This window comes from Diabrotica undecimpunctata, chromosome 8 (assembly GCF_040954645.1).
Source record: "Diabrotica undecimpunctata isolate CICGRU chromosome 8, icDiaUnde3, whole genome shotgun sequence".
NCBI classification, from domain to species: Eukaryota; Metazoa; Arthropoda; class Insecta; order Coleoptera; family Chrysomelidae; genus Diabrotica; species Diabrotica undecimpunctata.
This window is the reverse complement of record NC_092810.1, coordinates 7,455,409-7,481,664: the sequence shown is the minus strand read 5'-3', so window position 1 is coordinate 7,481,664 and position 26,256 is coordinate 7,455,409. Positions and strand designations below refer to the sequence as shown.

General features: G+C 33.4%; 1 protein-coding gene across 1 annotated transcript; it reads left to right on the top strand.

Annotated features, from left to right (window-relative positions):
- The first annotated feature begins 806 nt into the window (after nt 1–806).
- On the top strand, nt 807–23,892 carry LOC140449220 (protein disulfide-isomerase-like). The gene is made up of 6 exons (XM_072542402.1): nt 807–1,107; nt 7,109–7,306; nt 17,608–17,885; nt 18,199–18,432; nt 18,540–18,794; nt 23,192–23,892. Exons 1-6 carry the CDS (start codon nt 960–962, stop codon nt 23,570–23,572), a joined length of 1,494 nt encoding a protein of 497 aa, XP_072398503.1. The 5' UTR covers nt 807–959; the 3' UTR covers nt 23,573–23,892.
- Nucleotides 23,893–26,256: the final 2,364 nt, after the last annotated feature.

Below are 26,256 nucleotides of genomic sequence, written 5' to 3'. Positions count from 1 at the left end.
GAGCAAGGTAGCATACCAATACTTCCCTCTCTCCCCCTCTCACTGAACCTGGTATTTTTAAATAAAACTGTAGTTTATTGGGCACTTGTTTTAAGAGTTAAAAAGCTGAATTGAAAGAATAAGTTCACGATTTTGAGTTTATATTTTCTTTTGACAAATAGTCGAAACTGCTCTACCGGAGGGGTAGTTTCAAATATATATAGAACATTCGGTTATCCATTAAAATACATTATAAATTACATTATCTTAAATTACAAAATAAATTATCTTAAATTTAAACCAGAAAAATTGACAATAAATTGAGAAAAAACGTGCAGTTCTTGCTGTTCTCTGAGTAGAAAAGAAAGGCAAAATAGCTGCAATGTCTTTTTATTCTACTACTGAAATGTCGTCAACTGTAGGAAACAAAACGCTGTTGTGTTACGTTTACGACGTAGAAATTTAATCAACTTTTTTGTTTTGAGAAATTTTTATTCGATGTTTTAATCTCCCTAATATAAAATTTGTTTCATATTATTTTTGTTTCGTTGTTTTGTATTTAGATAGCAGTTAATCTAGGTCTAAATAATTGCTCCAGATAGAACTAAATATAAAATAATATGTCGTAATTCTTAGCAAGAAGAATGAATTATTTTCCGTTAATGTCGTCCGCATAGACACTACCTGATTTTAATTCCCTGGCATAAGTTTACATTGACATTGACAGTTATCAGAACCGTGTATCGTCTATCCTTATGTGTTGCCTCCGACCAATCAGATCCCCACACGAAGTGTTTGTTGCTTTGTCAGCAAAATTAAGTTCTTATTAAAAACAGACTCCGGTAACGGGATCGGTCTTCTTTTCATTCAGTAGTCGATTCGGCCAGTTCCCAATTTCCTGGCTGGTGCCACGTTGATGTGTGAATATTTTCAATTTAGTTTCATATATCATTTGTAGGTTTAACAGGAAAAAATTCGATATGTTCCGGACCGGTTTTCTGCTGGTATTCTTTTTGAATGCTGTTTTTGCCGCTGAAGATATCAAAAACGAAGATGGAGTTTTGGTGCTCACCAAAGACAATTTCCAAGGAGTCATCAAGGAGAATGATTTTGTCTTGGTAGAATTTTGTAAGTACCACCAGTTTGTTCGTTATACTTGTATCAACTTATCATTTATTTATTAATCAATTTTTTCAAGACAAAACTGCAGCTAATTTTTATAGATTTCTTAAAAAACTATTTAGATAGGTATATTTTGGACAAGGGAAACTAGCCAGTATGTCATATCATTATTTCTAATTTTTTTTGACTAACATTTTTATATAAAATTTAACTTCTATGAGCAAAACTTATTTTAAATCTTGTGTTACATAAATATATGAGAATGGTAAATGTTCAAAATTAAGGAATTGTTTCAATCCAAACCTGAACTTTTATTCAAGATGTAATTATAAGAAACATAACTGTTTTATATAGTTCCCAATTTAGAAGTAGTCTACAGAAAGAGTTGAATGAACTCAAAAATTAAGACATCAGATTTTCTTTTTCTAATTTTCTCTCCATGTTAAGTACAATATGACAATTTTAACATTGTAACCAAGTTTAAACAATCAGAGGGGACTGGAAAAGTGCAATTAAATTCATTGTTTTTTGTTATTAATTTAGTTATTTTTGAAACAAGTTCATTAATATGGAAATATTCACCTGCGCTTGTTAATTTTGTTTTTATAAATAGTTAAAAACATGTTTTATGATGTTAAATGATTATATTTTTAAAGAAAGTTCAAGGTTTTGGGGTTTTCCCTGTATTGTTGCCATTCCAAAGTGTTTTCCTGGACAATAGTTTTTGATTTTGTCTTCTTGTTTTTATGTATATGCAAAGGACCAGTCCTGGTGCTAGGTTATAATGTACCTGCATACAGAACTAGCATAGACGCCTTTCAGTTTTTTTAAAATTTAATTGTATTATTAAACATAGATAAACTAAATTGATAAAGCTACTGATAAACTAAATTTGATGTAGAATGTTCATTTTACTACAAATCATTCATTTACTCTCCTAAAAATGTAGTAGGATGCAAAAATAACACAGATCAGTGTATTATGACTGGAATTGAAATCACATTTTGGCTCATTGGAACAAGCTCATTTTGGCACCCCCCAAACAGAGGTATTGCACCCCTTGCAGGCCCATTATCACAGGCCCTGCAACCAATATCTACATATATCAAGAATAAATGAAAAGTTCTACAACACAATCCATTGATTTCTTTCTTTAAAAATCAGTTTATGTGATCTTGAAGACGTCTTTTAAATAATTTATTCATTATTGTCTATTTCTTCTAATGCATGGTCTAATTGGGCTAAATTGGAAAGTTTTTCCATGAAAAACTCTTGTGTCATGTCATGAATTAGCTGTACCTGGTCCTAAAACAAGCAAAGATTGTATCACTGCCTTAGCGTGCTAATGCTACTGGCAGCCACTGATTGTCCATGCTTGTCATTGGTAAAAGCAAGAAGCCACATTGTTTTAAGCACAATAATATGTCTGTGATGCCTATCATTTACACATCGCAAAAGAATGCTTTGATGGATAGTACAATTTTCATGGAATGGTTTATAGAAATTTTTATATCCTCTTATCAATTAAAAATGGCAAAAAGGGAAAAATACATGATTGTTTCTTGATAATGCCACAACTCATCGATATTGGAATGAAATAGACCTGTCCTTAAAAACTATGTGACCTAGCCGCTCATAAACAGGTAGACTGGTTTCAGCAGACAACTTTAGCATTTAGATAACATAGACCAAGATATGAGAAATATGGAAATACGTGCTTGGCGGAGGAAGGCGATGGATAGGGACGACTGGAGAAAAATTCTTGGGGAGGCTAGGACCCACACAGGGTTGTAAAGCCAAAATGATGATGATGATGACTTTAGCATTTAATGCTTAAAAAATCCTCAATTTTTGTCAATATTGTACCTAGAATGTGTTTTGTTGCAAAGACTGCACTTTTTTGTTTAAGAGCGTAGGCGCAAAATTTCGGGCCAATGTTTTTTAAATGCATTCATTTTTTTCGAATCCTGAAAAAACTAATAAGTATTTTTGAAAAATTTAAAAGCAGAATGAAAGACTACATTATTACTGAGGGCCGAAAGTCCCTGAAAACTTCTATAATGTTTATTTTAATAAGTTACAGAGGTGAAAAAAAAAAAGAGAAAATTTTTGTTTATTTTAAGGGACTTTTGGCCCTCGGTAATAATGTAATCTTTCATTCTGTGTTTAAATTTTTCAAAAATATTTGTTAGTTTTCTCAGGATTCGAAAAAAAAAATGATTGTATTTAAAAAGCATTGGCCCGAAATTTTGCGCCTACGCTCTTAACTCCTATTTTTCATTAAATATATAAATACATATGTAGATATTTCTTTTATTCACCTGTGGGTAAATATGTATGGCTATATCAGTACAGTTTAATTATCCAAAAAAACTGATTCTACAAACACTCATGTCCCCCAATTAGTTAGGATAATTGACACTTGACTGTAGTTAAAATCCCATTTTTGCCACTCACTTTTATTTTTCATTATCGAATTTTTTATTAACATACTCTTTCAGTTTGTTGATATTAGCATATTAAACTTCTTGCTGTTGAAATAAATTGATTATGAGTCTCCACAGGCCCTCTCAACTTGCTGTAATAATTATACAATCTATATAGCATTTCAAGTTATTACAGCAAATATTGTCAAAACCAAAATATTCACTTCAAATTTCGAGAAAATTAATAAAAACTCTATTTTGATAATGGATTCATGATCGAGATTCGTGACTTCTTATTTATTCTTGATCTTTTCCTTAAAAACTCAAGACTCACCATTTTCTTTAAGGTGAAATCTTTACCTTGATTTCGATCCATAACTTTGCTTGTAAAATAATAAGTTGCACAAAAAAATTATTTTTGCAGTAATAAAGATTTTTACAATTTCACCTCATTTATATCCTATACTTGTATTTGAACCTTGTTGATAATTTCATTGACAATGAACTTAATCAGAAGAGAACTTAACAAGTCTCCCTTTGATATATCGCACCCTCAGCGCAAGACTGCAGTAAGTCAGAATAAGTAAGTTTCGAGATAAAGACAATTTTGTTTATTTTCGTGATAATATCGGTGAAATAAGACACAAGTTTTAAGAAAAATTAACATTTAATTATGATTTTGCATGCTTTTCAGCCTATATTACATTAACCAAAAATAGAAATTTAAATAAAATAATATTATTGCTATAAAAATTAGGAATTTCAAAGTTACAACACTTTTACACGGAGAAAATTGTTAATCACTACACATTTAGTATTAGAATTTTAAAGATACAACACTTTTGCATGGAGAAAATTGTGAAAAGTGTAGACACATTTTCTGTTAGTTGTTGTCCTCTTCTCGTATATCATCTTGGGCCAAAATATTTTTATAAAGACTATGGTGGGCTTCTGGTATCATACCCGAATGGCATAAGTATACCAAATATTTCTTTTTGGCCACTTGAATTTTTGGCTGTTCTTTGTAGGCAGGTTTAAGTAGCACTTCTCTTATAATATGTGTAGTCCGTGATGATTTTTTTAGATTAAAAGAATTCCATAGTTCGTCATCATATTTATACTTAAAGAAAATTGTGTGTGGACTATCTTTTCAATATTGCAGAATTTTTATCTGTCAAATTCACATTTTCTTTATTTTGATCAATTATCCCGGAAGGTTACATGAAGATTTAATACAAACTGTCAGTATTGTTAATACACAAGTTTTAAGATAACTGTTTTTCCTTTCATAAGAAAAAATACTTTTTGGCTAAATAATTAGTCTTAATTTATGTGTTAATCCAATCTAATAAATAAATGGTGAAACGATATCGCACACATTTTATGGAAACTATAATGTCACACAAAGGACATAAAACTTACATGAATAGATTGGTCTCGTAAATCTTTGTTTATTGTCTCGGCCGTTAATGGATTACGTAGACACGCTGTATATTAAAATTAAACACCACAGATATAGATATTAAAATAACAAATATAACTGTAATTGTAACTCTGTTACATTAGAATTACAACAGTTTTGCACGGAACTTATGTACAAAAACGCAAAATAGTTAAACTGTTGTTGTTGTAATATTTAGCCGGTTAAGCATTTGAAAATTACTAAAGTTTTATAATGGATAGATATGCATGTTTACAATCAAATTTCATGATTACTTCATTTTCATAAAATTTTGAGTTACTGCAGTCTTGCACTGAGGGTGCGATATGTTTCAGACCTGTGTATCTTGATAGTTGATTAATAGACTTTATGTCTTGTATATTCTTTTGAAATTATGGTTTTGTGGATTTCAATTAAACCATTGTTAAATTTTTTGGGGTTTGTATTACTTTTGTGTACATATGTTAACACTGCCATACGAAGGAAAGTTATAAAGCAAATTCTTTTTCTATAATGTTCTAAATAAATATGTTTGTATAAATATACAACTGTTTAAAATGTTTGTGATTTCCGTGTACATATGTAACTGGATTTTTTCATCATTAAGGAATATGAATTATTTTTTACAAATTCAAAATCTGTTACTCAACAATCTGGCTCATTAAATTTTGTGTTTTTTTTGTAGTATGTTTAATCTGTAACTTACAGGATATATTAATATAGTCAGAATGTCTTATCAACAATGTTCACTGATAACCTTTCAAAGGCAGATATATTGTGGTAATTAGCCAAGTATTAATTTATTGAAAATTTATCAGCAAAAAGGTACTAACAGAATTTTTGGATTTAAATATATGAGGATCATTGTTATCAATCATCTTAAGTTTGCTAGTTTTACAAAAAGTATATAAGTATTTTTATTAAAAATAAGTTCAAATTTAAATAAGTTTTGTGCCACACCCAAGATACTGGTATATCTTATTAACTTCTTAAATTTAAAAGTGGGAAATGATGAAACAGTTACTGATTTTCCATGATGTATTTTCTGTGGACGTAATTCTGATCCCATAAATAAATGCTCTAGTAATTGAAATTTACTCAAAAATATATGTATATTGACATAAAGTGTCAGTAATTGACAAAAAAATGAAAAAAAAAAATTAGTAGACAAATCCTTATCATTAATTCTAAAGGAAGTTTTACTTTATCAATATGTTTTTCTATAAAGTATTTGCTTTGTTTCATTTCCTGCAGTTCCTGCTCTTTCTTTAAAATGTCTTATTTTCTTATTGGGAAACATTCCCAATTTCCTCACTAACATTCCAAGGAACTAAGCCACATTTTTGGAAACATTCTTTAAAAATGATTTCAATATTCTTTCCTGTAGTAGGACACAAGTGAATTTTTCTGTAAACAGAAACTGAAAAAGTCTAAATCTGTCACTGGTATACTACATCTTTCCAACCCACTTCCAAAGAACGAAATACAGCAACATCCATTGGTTGAGTTAAATCTGTTGCATTCGGATGAAGGCCTACTAATATAATACCATGTTCAGCACAAAACCAACTAGTGTGTAATGTTAAATGGGATGAATGTCCATCCATGATCAGAAGTACCAGGAATTGTCAACCTATTATCAAAAATGAATGAGCTTATCAAAAATGAATGAAGTGAACTCCCAATACCCTATTCTTCAGGAGCCTTTTTTGGAGTTCTGTCAGTTTACCAATGGTATTACTTGTTATAAGGACCTTTAGACACTATTTTTCATCAGAATTAATTTGTTGGTAAACAGTTTTATCATCTTTTTTCTATCTAAAATAATTATTTACTTCACTTCTTGAATGTTTTAATACTCGGTTTTCTTTGGGGTTAACAAAAAATACCGTTTCATCTGCATTAAAGACTCGACTTGGGTCATTTAGAATCTTCTCACAGTTGTTCTCTCTAAAATAATTATATACTTCACTGAACCTCTTTGAATGATTTCTTTTCATACCTTGTGGATGTTAAATTTTGAGTTACTCTATAAAATAAAGTGCAATTCCACAATTCATTTACTCACATTGTGAAATTACTTGAAAGATTTTTTGTTTATATAGACAATTTTGTAAATATATTTATTTTGTTATTACAGATGCTCCATGGTGTGGGCACTGTAAAGCTCTAGCCCCTGAATATGCCAAGGCTGCCAAACAACTAGAAGAACAGGGATCTAACATCAAACTTGGTAAAGTTGATGCCACAGAAGAAAACAGTCTTGCTGAGCAATTCAACATTAGAGGATACCCCACACTGAAATTCTTCAGAAATGGCAGTCCAATTGAATACTCAGGTAAGATTATTTAACTATTAAACATTATATTATTTAATAACTATTAAAACTAAGTCCTCAAACAAACAGAATTCCTCAAGAATGGAAATCAAGCATCTTAATACCTCTCTTCAAAAAGGGAGACAAATCGGACCCAGAAAATTACAGAGGAATTAATTTATTAATCACAACACTAAAACCAAAGTGATAACAAATAAACTGAATGAATTTATAACTCTGTCAAAACAACGACGAGGTTTTAAGTCAGGAAGATCATGTACTGATGCTATAGTTATAATGAGACAAGTGAAAGAGAAATGATTAGAATACAACAAACTGGCATATCTATGTTTCATGGACCTTAAGAAAGAATTTGAATGGTTCAAATTAAAGGACATTTTCCACTTATTGTACCAAGAGAGATAGCTCTAGGAATAATCAAAACTATCGAAAATATCTACCAAAACAACACAATAAAAGTAAAAGTAGAAGAACTGACTCGATTGAAGCTGGCAATGGGATACAACATGGAGATTCCCTGAGTTCTCTATTGTTCAACCTCATTATGGATGAAATAATAAAAAAAGTAAGAACTAAAAAGGATACCAAATGGAAGAAAAACAACTTAAAATCATCTGCCATGCAGACAATGTAATACTACTCTCTCAAAGTGAAGATGATCTACAATGTATGCTGCACCAATTTTATATAACCGCCAGAAAATTTAACATGTTAATTTCCCCAAAAAAGACAAAATGCATGGTTATAATAGCAAATTTACTAAGATGGCATCACATTATCTAGCTACAGAAAGTTCGAAACTGAAGTGGAAGATCAAGTGAATAGAACAAACGGAGCAGGTTGCCCGAATAAAACAATATGGAGAAATAAAAATATCGGGAAAGAAATGAAAGGCAAAATAAGTAGAGTAAGGGTTCGTATTGTTACAGTAATAACATTAGATTTATTGAGAAATTTCGGGGAAAGTTTGAGAGTCTGCACCATCTGTGAGAAAAGACGATTATGGGAGTTTAAAAAAGTTAATACCATCATGTCTATGATTATATTGATGATGACGAAGTTTTATCATTGATGACATGCAATGAAATTGTTACAAGTCAATGTTCAAGTATTTTGTTATGTCATGATATGTAAACATACTTACAAAGTGTGGTTTATCAAACTTGATATATTGAAAATAATATCCTATTGTCTCATATTTCATATGCTTCAAAACGATTAGAGCTAATAAATTATGTTGTTCTTGTTCAGTACTTTCCAAACAATCCTAATAGGAGGTACTTTAAGCCAAAATTTTCGATTTATGTGATTATACATTGTATTCAGAAGTATGTAGATAAGCCCCCTTTCAGACGAGGATACTGTATCCGAGATACGCGTATCCGAGACGCAGATATTACATAGACTCAAATGGAGCTTTTCACACGAGACGCGCGAGAGATACAGTATGCGAGATACCGAATTCAGTATCTCGGACTTTCCTGTCGCCGACGACTGAATGCGTATCCCAGATACACAAGAAACATTACGTTAAATGAACGCTTTCAGACACGAATACTTTTGCACCACATTCCATAGACGCGCGATTTTCTGTCGAATAATTGTGAATGAGCAACGAAAGAAAGACGGTGTTTTCTGAATATAGTTAAATAATGGAGCGTACTGTATTTGATAGTGACAAATTTATTTGTTTGGTACAATCAAATCCCTGTCTATGGGATACAGCATCGCCAGATTACTGCAATAGAAATAAAAAGCAGCAGTGCTGGGTCGAAAATTCTAAGCGAAAATTTTGAGGCCATGACTGCAGTACAGCAAAATGAATATGGTAAGAAATAAACATGTTTTTATTATAAATACATAGTAGAATAGTTTAATATTTTGTTTCATGCGTATACAGTTTAGTTTTAAAAGTTTGCTAATTGGAATTTTGATTATTTAACGAATATCAAACTACATTATTGTGAAAGGAATACGGTCATTTTTTATTTAGGGCGAGGTAAACAATTTACAAATTGGAGATAAGTACACATATTTATTTTAAATTTAAGTCATAGACTTTAACTTTAAAAAGTCATAGGAAGCCGTTCTTTTGATGAAATAATTCTACGCATAGTTGTGTCTTTTTTACTCAATTGAATTTCCAAAATTTTGTGAAGTTCTTTAAACGACTTCACAGACATTCGAAAATAATTAAAACACTTCGATGGATCTTGCAATAAATCTTGATACAGCAAACTATACGTTCCCTTGGTTTCTCTTAATTCTACAATAGGATGAACCCACAAATTACGTCGTCTTTTCAGTTTCCTTTTCTTTTTATTTAATATGTACCACAGCATAACACACTCTTCTACATCCATAATCCAAAAATATAACCGCACTGCACTGCTACTATTTTCATACTGACGAGCATGCCCGTGAATCCGATACAGCCGCCATCGAAAATTCTGTATCTCGCATACAGTATCTCGGATACAGTATCCCCGTCTGAAAGGGGGCTAAGATTTGCAGTTCAACAAGCAAGATTAATGTTTGAAACAAGAATTGAAATAAAGATATACTTAACGTGAGAATTTTGTGTAGATCTAGGAGTAATATAAAAAAGAACATATTACAATGTAAATCTTCTTAAACGAGAGATTAATGAAAGAGATCTATGCAGTATCGGAAATCAAGAACTGTATAAAACATATTTTATATCGGCGACAGCGCTACGCTAGGCAAACTGTTACAGGAGCCGATTGTGTCAATAAATGGGGAGCTGGTAAATTGCCAGTGCAAGTCACATGGTTGTTCAAGGCCAATCGTAGCATAGTATGTATATTTCAACTCATCTGAATGATGTTTTTGAAATTGTCCATTTTTTGTTCTAAATATTATTCCGCCAAAATGTACATTTGCTTGAAATATGTTTTTTTTTTCGTGAAATTATTCAGTTTTTTATATCTCTAGTGAATTCTAGTTACCCTATTTTACTATTTTACCACCTAACATTACCTGTTGTGTTTTATTACTTGTTAGTCCGGGAGATCTCCATTGATACTCCCAACACCTTGAGATTTGAGCTAACATTTAATTTTAAAGTCTAAGTGTTTAAATTAGTTTGTTAATAGAAAAAAAAAACATATGGAAAGCTGTCGGATAAACAACTATGCATGTAAACCTGTTATACAAGTGAATTTTTGCAAAAAATAATGAATTACAATTTTAAAAATAGAAAAGAATAATATCAAGAGATAGGAATATTTAGTCTAAAAATAACCTTTTGTATTTACTAAATTTGCATAAGGCTTCCATAAAACGTTAAAACATTTAAAAATGGATTAATGTTTCTCTATGTTTAGAATTTTAGTGCAAAGAACAAGGCTATATATTACAATATGCAATGGTTTGTATATCTAAACACCAGTAACAAGTAGCTCCTACTTTTTTAAGCCAAGCTTCTATACTGGAGTTGTATTACTTTTTTTCTCTAGATGAATTTGTTTATATAGGGATTATATATTATGATGGAAGTAAAAATCCACCTTTTTATTTTTAAACCAACTTATCTATTAGGTTTATTATTATCTTGATGATTAGTTCGTATTTGTTCAATTAGTGCAGTTAATGACATTTATATTTTTAGGTAATTTTTTGCTATTAAAATCTCATTCACATTAGAAAGTTTTGATCACCAAATTGATATATAATCACTAACATTTAAGTAACTAGAACCTTCGAAACTTTATTATATATAATGCAGATAATAGAAAACTAAAAAGCCATACTTTTAATTGTATTTTTAGTTTATTTTCAGTAATAATTTATGAATGACATAAAAAAAATAATTGAGGCTTTTCATACCTATAAAATAGATCATAAAACAAACTCTTATTTGACATTATGTGGTTTCCATAGATATTGGTGTGTTCACTTGAAAAGAAAAGTGAAGCACATTAACTTAAAACTCTAAATTGAAATCAGTTCAAATCAGAAATTAATAGATAAGTAAATGAAATATAATAAAAATTTTTACAGATTAGGAAGATATACATATAAATTTACATGGGTTAACTGGTTGTTTATTATTATTTGTCTGGCAGGTTATTCGTTTTTGCTTATCAGCATCAATTTGCTTTTGTTCATGTTTAGATTGAGTCAGCTCTCTTCTTTAGATCTTTGAATCCTTATCATGAAATGCTGTAATTCTTACTGTTAACAAGTACTACTGTGTCATCAGCTGATTTAATATAGTTTATTGTTTCTCCATTAATTTTAATACCACGGCTAATCCTTTTCGCCTAGTCTTTTAAAATACATATTTAAAATATATCCCTGCCATACATACTTCCTAATTTCAGTACTTTCACTGAATGAATACAGTTCTAATGTGTTTGTAGCCACATGCAGCATTTTGGAGTATTTCAATTGATTTCTTCTTCATGTGCCTTGTCCGTTCCGAACGTTGGCAATCAACATGGCTATGCTGACTTTGTTTACGGCAGATCTGAATAGTTCAGCAGATGACAATCCGAACCATTGCCGCAAGTTTTGGAGCCACGAGTGTCTTCTCCTCCCTGGACCCCTTCTGCTGTCTATTTTCCCTTGAACGATCAGTTGTAGTACTCTATATTTATTATGTCTCATAACGTGACCCAAGTATTCCAACTTTCTTTTCTTTATACTTATTCCTACCTCTCTCTCTTTACCTATCCGGCGTAGTACCTCGTTGGTCACGTGCTCAGTCCAGCATATACGTAATATTCGTCGGTAAGCCCACATTTCGAAGGCCTCTACTTTTTTCATCAATGTTGCGGTCATTGTCCACGCCTCCATTCCATATAACAAAACCGGGAATACATAACATTTCAGAAGTCGAATTTTGAGAGGTAGGGTGAGGCTTTTAGAGGTGAAAATTTGCTTCATGCTAGTGAACGATGCTCTTGCCTTTTCTACTCTTATACGTATTTCCTTCGCTTGATCCCAATTTGAGTTAACTGTTGTTCCCAAGTAGATGTACGAATCCACGTGTTCAATTCTTTCATTGTCTAATATCAGTTGCTGTGGTGGTTGTTGGGTTTTGCTTACTAACATCCATTTGGTTTTTGTGATATTTAGTCTGAGTCCGTATTGTGCACTTGTTTTTTGTATCTTACTCATTAGGCAACTCAGTTCCTCCATGCTACTTGCTAGAATCACAGTGTCATCAGCATACCTTATGTTATTAATTATTTCTCCATTTATCTTAATGCCTTCTGTGCTTTCCTCCAGCGCTGTTTTAAATACTTCTTCTGAGTATATATTAAAGACAATAGGAGACAAGATACAGCCCTGTCGTACCCCTTTCTTGATCTCAATTTTATTGATCAATGTAGATCCTACTTTCACTTTAGCTGTTTGGCCCCAATAGAGACTCGCTATTGTTCGAATGTCTCTGTAGTCGACTCCGATCTTATGGAGAACTTCAATTATCTTTTCGTGCTTTACGTTATCAAATGCTTTTGCGTAGTCTATAAAGCATATTTCAATTGATTACATTGTCCAAATCTTTAGAATACTCCACAAAACATATGTGGCATCATGTTTAACATCTTTGTACCGTTGGATCGGTACTTGTAGACAGAACACCCTCTTGTGCCAAGAGCAAGCAATTCAGAACCCAAACTGTGAATTGCTTAATTTCGCTTATTTATGTCTATAAATTTGTTACAACAATACTAAGATGAGGTTAACAATAAAATTTGACAGATATCAACCTAAATTTAAGGATTTAATTTAAATGACCACTTATTAGCAATGCAAATTCTAAAAAAAAACCAACGAATATCGCATATTCCTTTCTGTACACATTATCGAGTTCGAGAAAGCTTTTGATAGCATACATTAATCCTCAAAACAACAATAATATTAGATTATTTCAACAGAATAGTTTCTTTAATTTCGTTTAATTTATTTACGTTTGTGTTTTGAGAACCATTTCCGAAGTGGAAATTGAAACTTCAATAAACTTACTTTAACCTTCAATTGTGGCTTATTCCCAATAAAATAGTAATAACAGAAAATAGAACAGATCAATGCGTATATATACCTGGGCCAACTAATCAAAATAAAAAAAGAAAATCAAATCCAAAGAAAATTTTTTCACGAATGGCACATAAACCAGGCTGAGTTTGATCGATTATGATTTGGTCGGGTTATGTTGGCTGTGAAAGCCGCTGTGATTCGTGGCGTATTAAGAAACCCCCACAAGAAAGAGTCTAGCGGTGTCAAATCGTACGATCTCGATGGCCAGTTTACATTACCTCTACGTGAGATGACCACGCCGTCAAATCGCTCGTGCACAATTTGGCATGAGCTGTGCCATCCTGTTTGAAACCGTATGTCGTTGCTGTTCACTACATCAAATTCAGGCCAAAAAATCGGTAATTATCGACCTCTAGCGTCGCCATTGAAGCCTTCCATAGTTTCTTACATTCTTCTCTATTACTTGCTATGTTCATCTTTGCTATGTTCATTTTTTTTTGAGTTTTTCTGTCCATCACATTTGTAGTTTTCTCTCTTCTCTCTTGATTGCTTATGGTTTCCACGATACGATTAGATTATTGTACTTTTTTCTTTTTATTCTTTAGTTTTTTATAGATAGTCGTTTATAGATAGTACATATTTACAAATAGAAATTTTTGTAAAATCGTCCTTCCGAAAAGACTTTATACTGTAATGTATAATTTTAAATCCACTGACCCTGTCAACAATCAACCAACAGCCATACGTCGATGAATCGTAAGATCTGCCGAAACATGGCCGCTGTGTGTGACAGTGTGCAGGAGAATCCGAGGCTGACGATTTCACGTCGCTCACAAAACCTTGGATAGGCGACAACTTAATGAATTTTGCGTCCTGATTTGATGTAAATGATTTGTAAATGATCATAGACAACGACATATGTTCGCTGAATAGGCTGTACAGTAGTTGGAAACTGACCCTATTTTCCCTCGAAAAATCATTTTCAGCGATGAGGCCCATATAGAGTGTGGCTGAGCCTCGAAGTGTTTATCTGCAGTTTCTTGAAATTTAAATAACAAATGTTATCTTCCTCTTTGTACAGCGCGCCGGCATTGTATTTTCAATTTTCAGAAATCTATTTTTACTTTTATGGCCATACTAATAAAAGTGCTGAAATTGGATTGGGTTTGTCCAAGAAAATCGCAGCGTATATTTCTAAACACAAGTTCTATCCCGATTCCTCGTATACAATTCCTTCTCTTTTTCTCGTTAGGAATCGGATATAAATTACATCATAAACAGCTGGAAGCCACCCACTCATTAATTGAGGATATATCGCTTGATGAAAAAAGTGTTGTTTCATTATGGAACGTTATTTTCCCGACTGACCTACAAGGTATACATTTTCAGAGATAATAGTATGTCACGGAAAGATATTCAGTAATTATGTTTCGACATTGTGAACATATTTGCGATAAACTTGTTTACAATTTGTTAAAATTATGTACAATTGTTTCACTTTTTATCACTTTTTATTCGTAGAAGTTTTAAAAATGTGCATTTGTATGTAAATAAATTCTACTTTTAAAACGTAAAATACGTCATTAAAAATAACACAATACATTAAAAACCGACAGGTTATGGCCGAATTATTATAAATACAAATAATGTGAAAATTACATATTTTTCTGACAACAGTCTTTCTCTGACCTTAATTTCTAATCAGGGTGTTTAACCGACTTTAATAATCTAATACAATTTTTGAATAGAAAAGGGTTCCAAAGAGTTTCTTCGTTAATTTTTGCTTGTTTTCCATGTGATACGACTATGAATTATGAGCATATTAAAATGCACTTTTTTTCTGTCACTCAATAGAAACTAGTTTAATTGACTGGTGCAAATCTAAAGTTTTTGGATGTCGACGATTTCTCTTGCTTACTTTATTTATTTCATTCTCACTCATGTTATTAATTCTTTAGAATGTCCTCTCTGAGATACCGCAAGCATCTCATGTGCGTTTCTGAACTGCCATAACAGATGTCAGCGGCCCCATATTATTTTTTTCCAAATTAAAATAACTTTCGACTTTTGGAACTAAACGCCGTTCTTCTGACTAAACTCTACGTTTCGACTGTATTTTAGTTCTTCTGGAGATAACACTCTACGTTTCAACTGTATTTTATTTTCTTCCAAATTACTCATTTTGCTTTAAAGTACCGCTTCACTACACTACTATAAAAAATAGGTACTTATATACAACTACTACACCCTAAAACGGACGAGGGTTGTACAACAGACGAAACAATCGAACATAAATTATTTAACAGCCAATGCTAAACAAGCATAAACACTGCACTGACAGTAAGCCAGAATAAGGTTTATTTGTAGGTGGACGTGTCTACTTTTAAGTAAACGAAATCCGGTTTCTGCGCTGGTTCTTCAGATTTGGGGTCCACTGTACCAATCCGACTAGTTTTTTGGTATACCCATAAGCACCAGGCTTTCATATATAGTTTTTTAAGGAAGACACATATATACAAGAAATGAAATGACACCAAAAAATGATATTTAAGAAAGTGTCACTTACGCCCATTTTGAAATGACAGGTTTAATTGCTTTATAGTTAGAGTATTCTTGCTTATTCCCTTTCTTGCGAATGTTGGCTCCATAAGAAGGCTCCATTTCCATTCTTCAAGGATTGTTTCATCATCCCTTTTTTTGGTGATTAACTGGTATATTTGTTTCCATAGTGCTGATCTTCCATTTTTTAATAATTCAGCTGTTGTATCAGTACCAGGTGCTTTATTATTTCCTGAATATAAACAATTCGTGAAAAATTCAAAGGTTTTTGAATTAACAACTGTTTGTATATTGCGATGCCTTTTTTCTACCATTCTGCAATGAAAACTATAGGAAAAAATTCAGGATTCTAGAGTAACTGCATCAAAGATTTTCAAATTAGCAAGAGTTTGTAGAAATTGGGTTTAGTAATATGAGACTCTTCTGTACATACCATCGGAGTTATCTATTCGTTTTTTAATTTTAGAAATATATAACGGCGGATATTATTTTTAACAATAGAGATAAAAACATGATAGATAATACAATTCTGGGCCGTCGTCATAAAATTTTTTGTGTACTGATATTTTATGTACTTTTCAAGTATTTTATAATTTGATTTTGTAATATTAAATTTTTTTTTGATCAGCAGCATTGATACTTAGCACCAGTTGAGCCTGGTTCCCTATTGTGTTTTGCTAGTTTGCTATTTCTCCTAGACATTGCTGATAGAATTCATGCATAGTTTTAATTTACACTCTATATAAGTGTCCTGCAATTTTAGGATGTTAAGAGCGTAGGCGCAAAATTTCGGGCCAATGCTTTTTAAATGCATTCATTTTTTTTTCGAATTCTAAAAATACTAATAAGTATTTTTGAAAAATTTAAATGCAGAATGAAAGAATACATTATTACTGAGGGCCGAAAGTCCCTAAAAACTTCTATAATGTTTATTTTAATAAGTTACAGGCGTGAAAAAAAAGAGAAAATTTAGTATGATTTTTGTTTATTCTAAGGGACTTTCGGCCCTTGGTAATAATTTAATCTTTCATTCTGCGTTTAAATTTTTAAAAAATATTTGTTAGTTTTCTCAGGATTCGAAAAAAATGATTGCATTTAAAAAGCATTGGCCCGAAATTTTGCGCCTACTCTCTGGTTTTTATTAAAGCAACGATGTTACATTTCCGCCATCTGCTATTTCGTTATATTTGTTATGAAGTTACACCACCTTCTATTGGTACCGTTTTGACAGATTACAATAAGACTTTTCGGATGTTGAAGGTTAATTTCATCTTTATACTTAATACATCTTATACTTTATACGTAAAAATACATCTTCATCTTTAGGCTTAAAGTGGGAAATTTCCCGGGGTTTAGCTGTAAACGGAAATAAAATTTGCAATATTAATACAAAGCTGGAGATGTTGTGGGTTGTTAAACTCTGCCAGAATAGATGTATTTGTTCTTCTGGCTGTCCAAGATAATCGAACACACGAAACACTTTTCTCCTACACAACCTGTTAAATGAACCGATTCTTTTTCTATCTGCTGATTGGATGGTTCACATTTCAAATGCATTGCTAAGTGTTTTTTGTAACTTGTATATCCATGACAGTAAAATACTCTACATGTCTTGATCTCAACAAAATGGGTATTTAGAATTGATGCATCATGTATATTTTTAGTGAGTGCTCAGCATATAATCTTCCTCTTATTAAAAAGTTGTCCAATTTGAAAATGTTTTATTGTTACAGGAGGAAGACAAGCCGACGATATCGTCAACTGGTTGGCAAAGAAGACTGGCCCTCCAGCTAAAGACTTGAGCTCCGTCGAAGCAGCCAAAGAATTCATCGAAGGACACAACGTAGTTGTCGTTGGTTTCTTCAGTGAACAAACCACTGATAATGAAAATGCCAAGAACTTCCTTAAAGTTGCTGCTGGTTTGGACGATATTCCATTCGGAATCTCAGCTGAGCAAGCTCTACGTGATGAATTTGAAGTTGCCGACAATACCATCGTTTTGTTCAAGAAGGTAGGTTGTTGATCTTATTAGAAATCTTCAAGCTTTTTTACTTAGCGACATTTTATTTCTTATTTAACAATTGAAGAGTTAATTATCTTAGTAGCCTCATTATCATTCAGTTACATCATCGATTTAATATGTTTAGGCGTACGTAAGATCGACTGTAAAACCTATTCAAAATGGTGTACCTCTAGTTAGCTGGTAGAAGGAATTGAATATTTTGCAGATTTGCCTTTTGATTGGTCTTTTTTGTAACCTTGACATACTATACTATCATTAATGATTTTTAATTATGACAATTTTAATAATCTTTATTTTTCAGTTCGATGAACGCAAAGTAGCCTACGAAGGAGACGCCGATGAAGATGCTCTCAAAAAATTCATCCAATCCAATGCCTTACCTCTGTTGGTAGAATTCAACCATGAAACTGCCCAAAAGATCTTCGGTGGTGAAATTAAGAGCCATTTGTTGTTGTTCTTGAACAGAGAGGACAAAGACGCATACGATACCATTTCCGAGGCCGCCAGATCCGTAGCTAAACCATTCAAAGAAGAGGTAAGAGATGTTTGTACAAAAAATTTACAAATCGTTAATTCTTGTTTTTTAAGACAGATCATCATGATTTTATGTGTTTAATATTAAACGATTATTTAATTTGACAGGTTCTCTTCGTCAGCATCGATGCCGAACAAGAAGACAACCAAAGGATCATGGAATTCTTCGGAATCAAGAAGAACACTGTACCAGCAGCTCGTCTCATCAAATTGGAAGAAGATATGGCCAAATACAAGCCAGAATCTGATGATTTGACCGCCGAAAACATCAAGAACTTCGTCCAAGACTTTTTGGATGGCAAACTTAAGCAACACCTTTTGAACCAAGAATTGCCTGAAGATTGGGACAAACAACCTGTCAAGGTAAGTTAGTTAATTGCTACAACGGCAGCATATAATATCTAATATTTAACTTTAGTTATTATTTATTACTTGTGACTAATTTGTATGTGGATATTTTTTTGCTTGTTTTTACTGCACTGGATCTCTATTATTTGATCATTAAGAATGAATTACGTTTATGATTTGTTGGTATTTTTGTTGTTTTTTTCTGAAGCTACTTTCTTGTGGCATTTTTATTACAGTGGAACTTGGTGATGGCAAAATTTTATTACAGCATCATTTATAAAACATATCATTTATGTGAAACTTACATTTTTTATGAAAAAGTTCTCTAATGATGAAAAAAGTCAGTTATTTTCTTCTGCACAACCCTTTCCGAAAAAAAAAAGTTTTTCTGTAGCGTCCTTAATAATCTGAGCTGCTTCTTTGGTAGTTGTGGATGCCTCCCTGAACTGGTAAAACCTGGATATGGTCTCAGCAGCTCTCATTGCTTCATGGATTGTAGGACAATCAACGCCATCTTCTTTCTTCATTATCTTCATCAACATCCATTTCCACATTTTGCACTTGTTCCACCATTTCTTTATCACTTAAAACTTGAAATGTTTCTACCTGATGGTCTACCGAAATGTAGAAGTCAAGATCAGTTTCAAACTCTTTCTGGTTTACATTAAATTTTTGTATCCACTCTGACAAAAGCATTTCGTCATCCTCGTCAACATCCTGAACATTGGGAGAAACTACAGTCAATTTAGCTTGACGAAAGCACTTACAAATTGTCACTGACGTAACCGCGCTCCATGCATTGCCTAAAAACTGATCTGCCTCAAGGATGGTAATGTTCACGGGTTCCCCATCGTCCATACAAAAAATCATCCGTCACGGGTTCCCCATCGTCCATACAAAAAATCGTCCTTTTCAAAAGCTGTTCCTTGGTCCATAGGCTACAAGACACTCGTGCAGTTGGCTGGTAAGAAAACTAGGTTGATATTGCTTGGGATGGGCTGCACAGTTGTCAACTAACAGAAGAATTTTTCTTTTTTTTTTTTTCGAAAAGAGTTCCTTGTCACACTTTCTCAATTCTTTTTCAAAAATAGCAGAAGTCATCCACATTTTTTTGTTGGCTGTGTAGTTTACAGGCAGTGTTTTTATGTTTTTGAAACATCTAGGATGTAAACTTTTCCCAATGACCAAAAGCTTTCTTTTCTCTGTACCGTCATGTTCGGACTCGGGAGGTGGAGAGCCGTCGTTCGAGGTGTCGGGTTTGTAGAAACGCACACGGTTGCTTCGGCGACACGGTCACCGGTCTACACTCCTAGTATCCGAGACGAGGGACCACTCTACTCTCATTCCAAAAGAGCCTGGTGAGGTTGAACGAGCTGGGCCCGTACATACCTCTCCTGACCTTGTGTCGGGCGTATTGTGGGTGCCCCGGCACGTACCCACCGGGAGATCCAAGAGTGGTAGAGGAGAGATCCTCGGCGGCGACCTGTCTACGTGCGAGGTGGAAATTCCTCCGCCTGCCAAACCTATCCGCCCGGGAGCGGGATAACGGGTAGGTGAGGTATTAGCAACACAGGTACTACGGGGAAGGTGGAGCCCCACGAAACGTTTCTTGCATACGTGGCGTGGCACCTTCACTTTGGTGTCGGACTCGTAGGGGCAGAGGTTTCGTTAACGGACGTATGCCGAAAGGCCAGGTAGTCCAGGGTCCTGCCAAAACAATTTGGAGGGCGCAAAGCATAGCAATGTACCGTCATGTTTGCACAAACAAAAGCCGTGACTCATTGTTTTGAAAGCTTTCCACCGACACATTTTGGATTTTTCATATTTAAAGTTTTGTCTGTCGTTAATTTGTAGACGACACCAGTTTCATCGCCATTGAAGATATCTTCATCCTTGTATGGTTGCCTTAGTTGTGGCCATGTGTTTTATAACCAATCATCTGTCACGTTCTTGGCCACATATTTTGCCTCTCCAACAATTTTCGCGAAGGAAATTGAGTGAGGGCTTTAAACCAATCTAGCCAGCCGTTAGAGCATGTGAAATCTTCAAACAGTTTTCCGAACTCTGTAGCTTTCTCCTTTAAAAGTGGCCCGGACACAGGAATATCAGAACTGCGACACTGCTTGAACCATGTGAGTAGAGATGAATCTACATCACCAAGAATGCACTTCCTAATCTTTTTAACATTTTCTCCCTCCTCGTTAAAGGCTTTTAATCAATCGAATTCATCATTATCATCACTGGCTCGACAACCCTTTTTGGGTCTTGGCGTGTTCCAAGATTCTTCTCCATTCTGATCTGTTTCGTGCTTTTTTTCTTCAGTTTTTTTATTTTTAAGGTTGTTATATCATTTTCTATTTGTTCTAAGTATCTCAACTTCGGTCTTCCTCTTGTTCTTTTTCCTACTGGCATCTGTTTGAATATTTTGTTTGATATTTCGCCTTCTTCCATTCTTTCTACATGTCCTATCCAACGCAGCCGTCCTATTTTAATGAATGTTATAATATCCGGATCCTGGTATATTTTGTATAGTTCAGAGTTGTATCTTCTTCGCCATATTCCGCTTTCTTTTGTGCCCTTATTATATGTGTCGCAAGATTTTTCTTTCGAAGGTGGCTAACAACGTTTCCTCTCTTTTAGTGATTGTCCAGGTTTCTGAGCCGTATGTGAGTACTGGTCTTATTAGGGTTTTATATATTTGGCATTTTATTTTTCTTGCGACGTTATCTGATTTTAGTTGACTAATTAAGCCATGGTAACATTTATTTGCAATAAATATTCGCATCTTCACTTCCTCCGCAACGTTATTATCAGACGTGACTAGGGATCCCAAGTATATAAAGTTTTTTACCCACTCAATGTTGTATTCTCCTATTGTTATATTTTGTAGCTGCCTTATTTCTGCGTTTTTACTTACCTGCATATATTTTGTTTTGGTCTGATTGATTTTAAGACCACTATTTTGTGCAGCTCGTTCTATTTGGTTGTATGCCTCTATCATTTCTCTTCTTGATCTTGCGATTATGTCAACATCATCTGCAAATCCTAGTATTTGCACGCTTGGACAATGGAATTAACAAGTCCAAATTGTCGATATACATCAGCAATTTTTCGACCACTTTCAAATGCTCTTATAACACTCACTTTATTTTTAATAGGCAAAGCCTTCCTTTTAGTACTACAACTTGCCATATTAAAAAATAAAAAGTAAATTACTAAATTAAAATCTAAAAACAAAACGAGCCGAACTCGGTAGCGAACATTTCTGAAACTGACTGTTCTGAAACAGAAAATTTGACTGTCAGGATGGCAGAAGGGATAATCGGGCTTTCTCACATTCTTGGAAGGAACAATACCGCAAAACCGGATACGCATTGCACTTTGTTCTTCATAAAATAATTCTAATAATTGTTCTTCACTACTTATATGGATAATAATTAATCTTCAACCTTTACCAGAAAGCGCTTTAATAGACCCGTAGATAGTCCTAAAAACGCGTGGTGAAAACAGGTTAGATTTTTATCCTGCCATGTCTTTCCTGTTCTTTGTGTAGCCACGTTTCGTTCAAATAGTATAATTATTTTAATTGTGGAAATCTGTTATTTTTTATCCTGAAATAGTCAGTTTATTATTCAGTTTAGCAGTAGTATTGCATCATCATTCATTCTTCGCTTATCCACTGCTGGACATAGATCTCCCTCATAATTTTCCACCTATTTCGATCTTGTGCCTCTTCCATCCAATTCCTATGACAACGTTTTAGATCGTCAGTCCAACGTGTTGGAGCACGACCTCTGCTTCGGTAGGCATCATCTCTTGGTCTCCATTCCAGTATCCGCTTTGACCATCTATTATCTGTCATTCGAGCCACGTGACCTGCCCAGTTCCATTTCAGTGTTGCTACTCTCTCTACTGCATCAGCCACTCCTGTTCTTTGTAGTAGCTGGCGATTTGGGATCTTGTCTCGTAGTGAAATGCCCAACATAACACGCTCCATCGCCCTTTGACACACACGGATCTTTTGAAGTAGTATTGCATATTAGTCCTAAAAACTGTTATAAAACAACTGTACGCTTAAGGCATGGCCACTCCCCACTGATCACTGTATCTCGATGAATAAAATAAAGTTCACTTTTTTTTTAACTTTTCATCAAGCTTTCTGAATTCCTTCAAATACATTTTGCCAAGAACAAAAAAAAATACATTTTAAATCTTACACTGCTCATGTTTTAGAGTTTGAACAATATAAACTATGATTTTTATGAAAAGACCATTTTGCAATCGTAGTAAATTTGAATTTTTACACAAGTCACAAGCAAAATATAATTTTGTAAAGAAATAACACCTAATATAAAATTACATTATAAATAGTTCTTTAATTAACTTTAATATTCACTACAAAATTTTTGCAGGTATTGGTTAGCAGCAATTTCGATAGTGTCGCTCTTGACAGCTCAAAGGACGTCCTCGTAGAATTCTACGCTCCATGGTGCGGTCACTGCAAGAACCTCGCTCCCATCTACGACAAACTCGGAGAACACTTCAAGGACAACAGCGACGTCGTTATCGCCAAAATGGACTCCACTGCAAACGAATTAGAACACACCAAAGTTGTTAACTACCCAACCATCAAATTGTACACCAAAGGAAGTAACGAAGCCATTGAATACCTCGGCCCAAGAACATTCGAAGGCCTTGCTAAATTCGTAGAATCTGGCGGTAAAGATGACTCCGAAGATTCTGCCGAAGAAGATGCTGAAGACGATGATGCTTCCAAGAAAGATGAGTTGTAGAGCGTTAAAGTGCATTTGTTAGTTTAACTATAAAGAACTTTACTTATATTTTTTTAGATTTGTTTTGTACAGATTTTTGTGATTTTTTTTACTATTATCGTTTTGTCAGTTTCGCATGATTTGTTCAGGATTTAGATTTATTTATATTATCGGAATAGGAAATAATTAACTCTTCATTTACTGGAGAATGTATGAGACTGGTTGTGTTCCGTGCTGTCATTGTTGACAGTTGTAAATCCTTTGAACAGTTTTTTATAAAGTTGATAATATATTTTGTGGAATTATGTATAAATAATATTAAATGCGGCTACCACTCACAATACTTGGTATTATTTTACCATCTTATTAACAGTATACCAATGGCAGCTAGATGGTTGGTGGAGAGCGGGTCGTGGGTTCGAAACTAGCTTTTGGAATTGGAATTTGATTCAACAGAACAAATCGTCGGCTGTATGCAATAGCGGCTTAACTCAAAAATTGACAAAATTGAGTTAATATCACCAGACGGCTTGACCTGCAAAACTGGCACAATAATAACAGCAAAAAGTCCGCTGGACGTCACTAGTGTCGTTATGACATGTTGTCGGTTGACATAAATTGTTTCTTGCAGTTCTGGCTCTTTTTAGTTTTGCAGTGGAAGTCGAACCCTGTAGATGTCAAGTTTCTATGCAATAACGGCACTTTTGAGTTGTGCCACTACAGCAGACAATTTCAGATATTTTCAAACTGTATCATTGAGAATTTTGGACTTATGTCACAATAAATAAAAGGAATAAATTGTTTTAAAAATGTCAGATCCAAACGGTTATCAGAAAAGAAGGGAATTAATCCTATCTCGAGCAAGAGTAATGTAAGTAATAATATCAATATTATTTTAATGTATAATTCCAAATAATCGATTTAGTAGAAAACTTTAGACGATTTTTTGATTATATATACCGGTTTAAACAAAAAATAAATCCATTTTAGTTCTGATGTGGACCCTTATTACGTGAATGATGATGGTGTATCGTCTACATTTAAAGAGGTCTCTGATGCAAATGTGGAGAGTAAAGTATCAGAAGACGTGACAATTAATAAACCTAAAAGTAGGAAAAAAAGGCTTGTCTGGACCAATGGAAAAGAAAGTTTCTTAAAAATACAGGCTAAAAATACACCAATGTTAACGGTAATCTTGTACAGGCTCGCAGTTTAGGTCCATCTTGCAATCCATGTAGACTGAAATGTGATGAAAAATTCACGTTGCAAGAAAGAACACAGATCTTTGAAAAATATTGGTCAATGGGAAATATAAATTTAATCTTGAAAGACAAAATGTTGATGTGCAATAGTGACACAACTCAAAATAAGGGTTGAATTTAAAAGCCTGTGTTACAATTCATTAAAGGATAGCTAACGCTCTCCCAAATAAACTAAAATTTATTTTTTTCAAAAATTCCAATCCATGTAGTAAAACAAATAAGACAAAATTATTGGCACAAAAACTTTAAACTCCTGTTTTGAAAAATTACCTGTTTTTGTGTTGTGCCACTGTTGCATACAGCCGACGAAATTATCACATATAAGAAAAACAAAAAAATGGCGCCTTATTTTAACTGAAAGTGGGAAGTAAGGAAAACTTATATCTTTAATAAAAAAATACGTTCTGAAAACCAAAAGGCAAGGTAGGTGCCACCGAACCTCTTCAAATGTACAATAATAAATTATTTATTGTTAAGAAATTGTATTATATTGAATATTGTATAAGGAAGAACACAGATCTTTGAAAAATATTGGTCAATGGGAAATATAAATTTAATCTTTAAAGACAAAATGTTGATGTGCAATAGTGACACAACTCAAAATAAGGGTTGAATTTAAAAGTCTGTGTTACAATTCATTAAAGGATACCTAACGCTCTCCCAAATAAACCAAAATTTATTTTTTTTTTAAATTCCAATCCATGTAGTAAAACAAATAAGACAAAATTATTGACACAAAAACTTTAAACTCCTGTTTTGAAAAATTACCTGTTTTTGTGTTGTGCCACTGTTGCATACAGACGACGAAATTATCACATATAAGAAGAAAAACAAAAAAAAATGGTGCCATATTTTAACTGAAAGTGGGAAGTTAAGAAATCTTATATTTTTAATAAAAAAAATACGTTCTGAAAACCAAAAGGCAAGGTAGGCGCCGCCTAACCTCTTCAAATGTACAATAATAAATTATGTAATGTTATAAATTAATTATTTCATAATTGTGTTATTTTTTATATTCTCTCCGAAGTTTTAGTTCATTCTCTCTGAAGTAATTATTTTGTGCTCCTCGTACTAGCTGAGAGGCGCTTTAAATTTTCGCTTTAAAAGAGAATAAAACGTCTATCCATCTCTGTGTTACGCTTACACAGAAGCTTCACGGCTAGTCAGTGAAAATCATCGTTTTCACAGGCGATGAATTCGGCGGGCTTCGGGCTATACTACTACTACTTGTCGGTTTATAACATTCTCCGCCGTTTTCCGACTTCCAATCGCCACTTAGTCCGGTTGTTCCATAGGTCTTCTTCTATGGCTCTCTCTCTCAGTTCTTTATTTATTCCTTCGCTCCAACTTTTTCTCGGTCTACCTTGTTTTCTCTTTTCTTCTGGTTGTCATTTTAATATTTCTTTTGGCATTCGTTCATCCATTCTTTGTATGTGTCCGAAC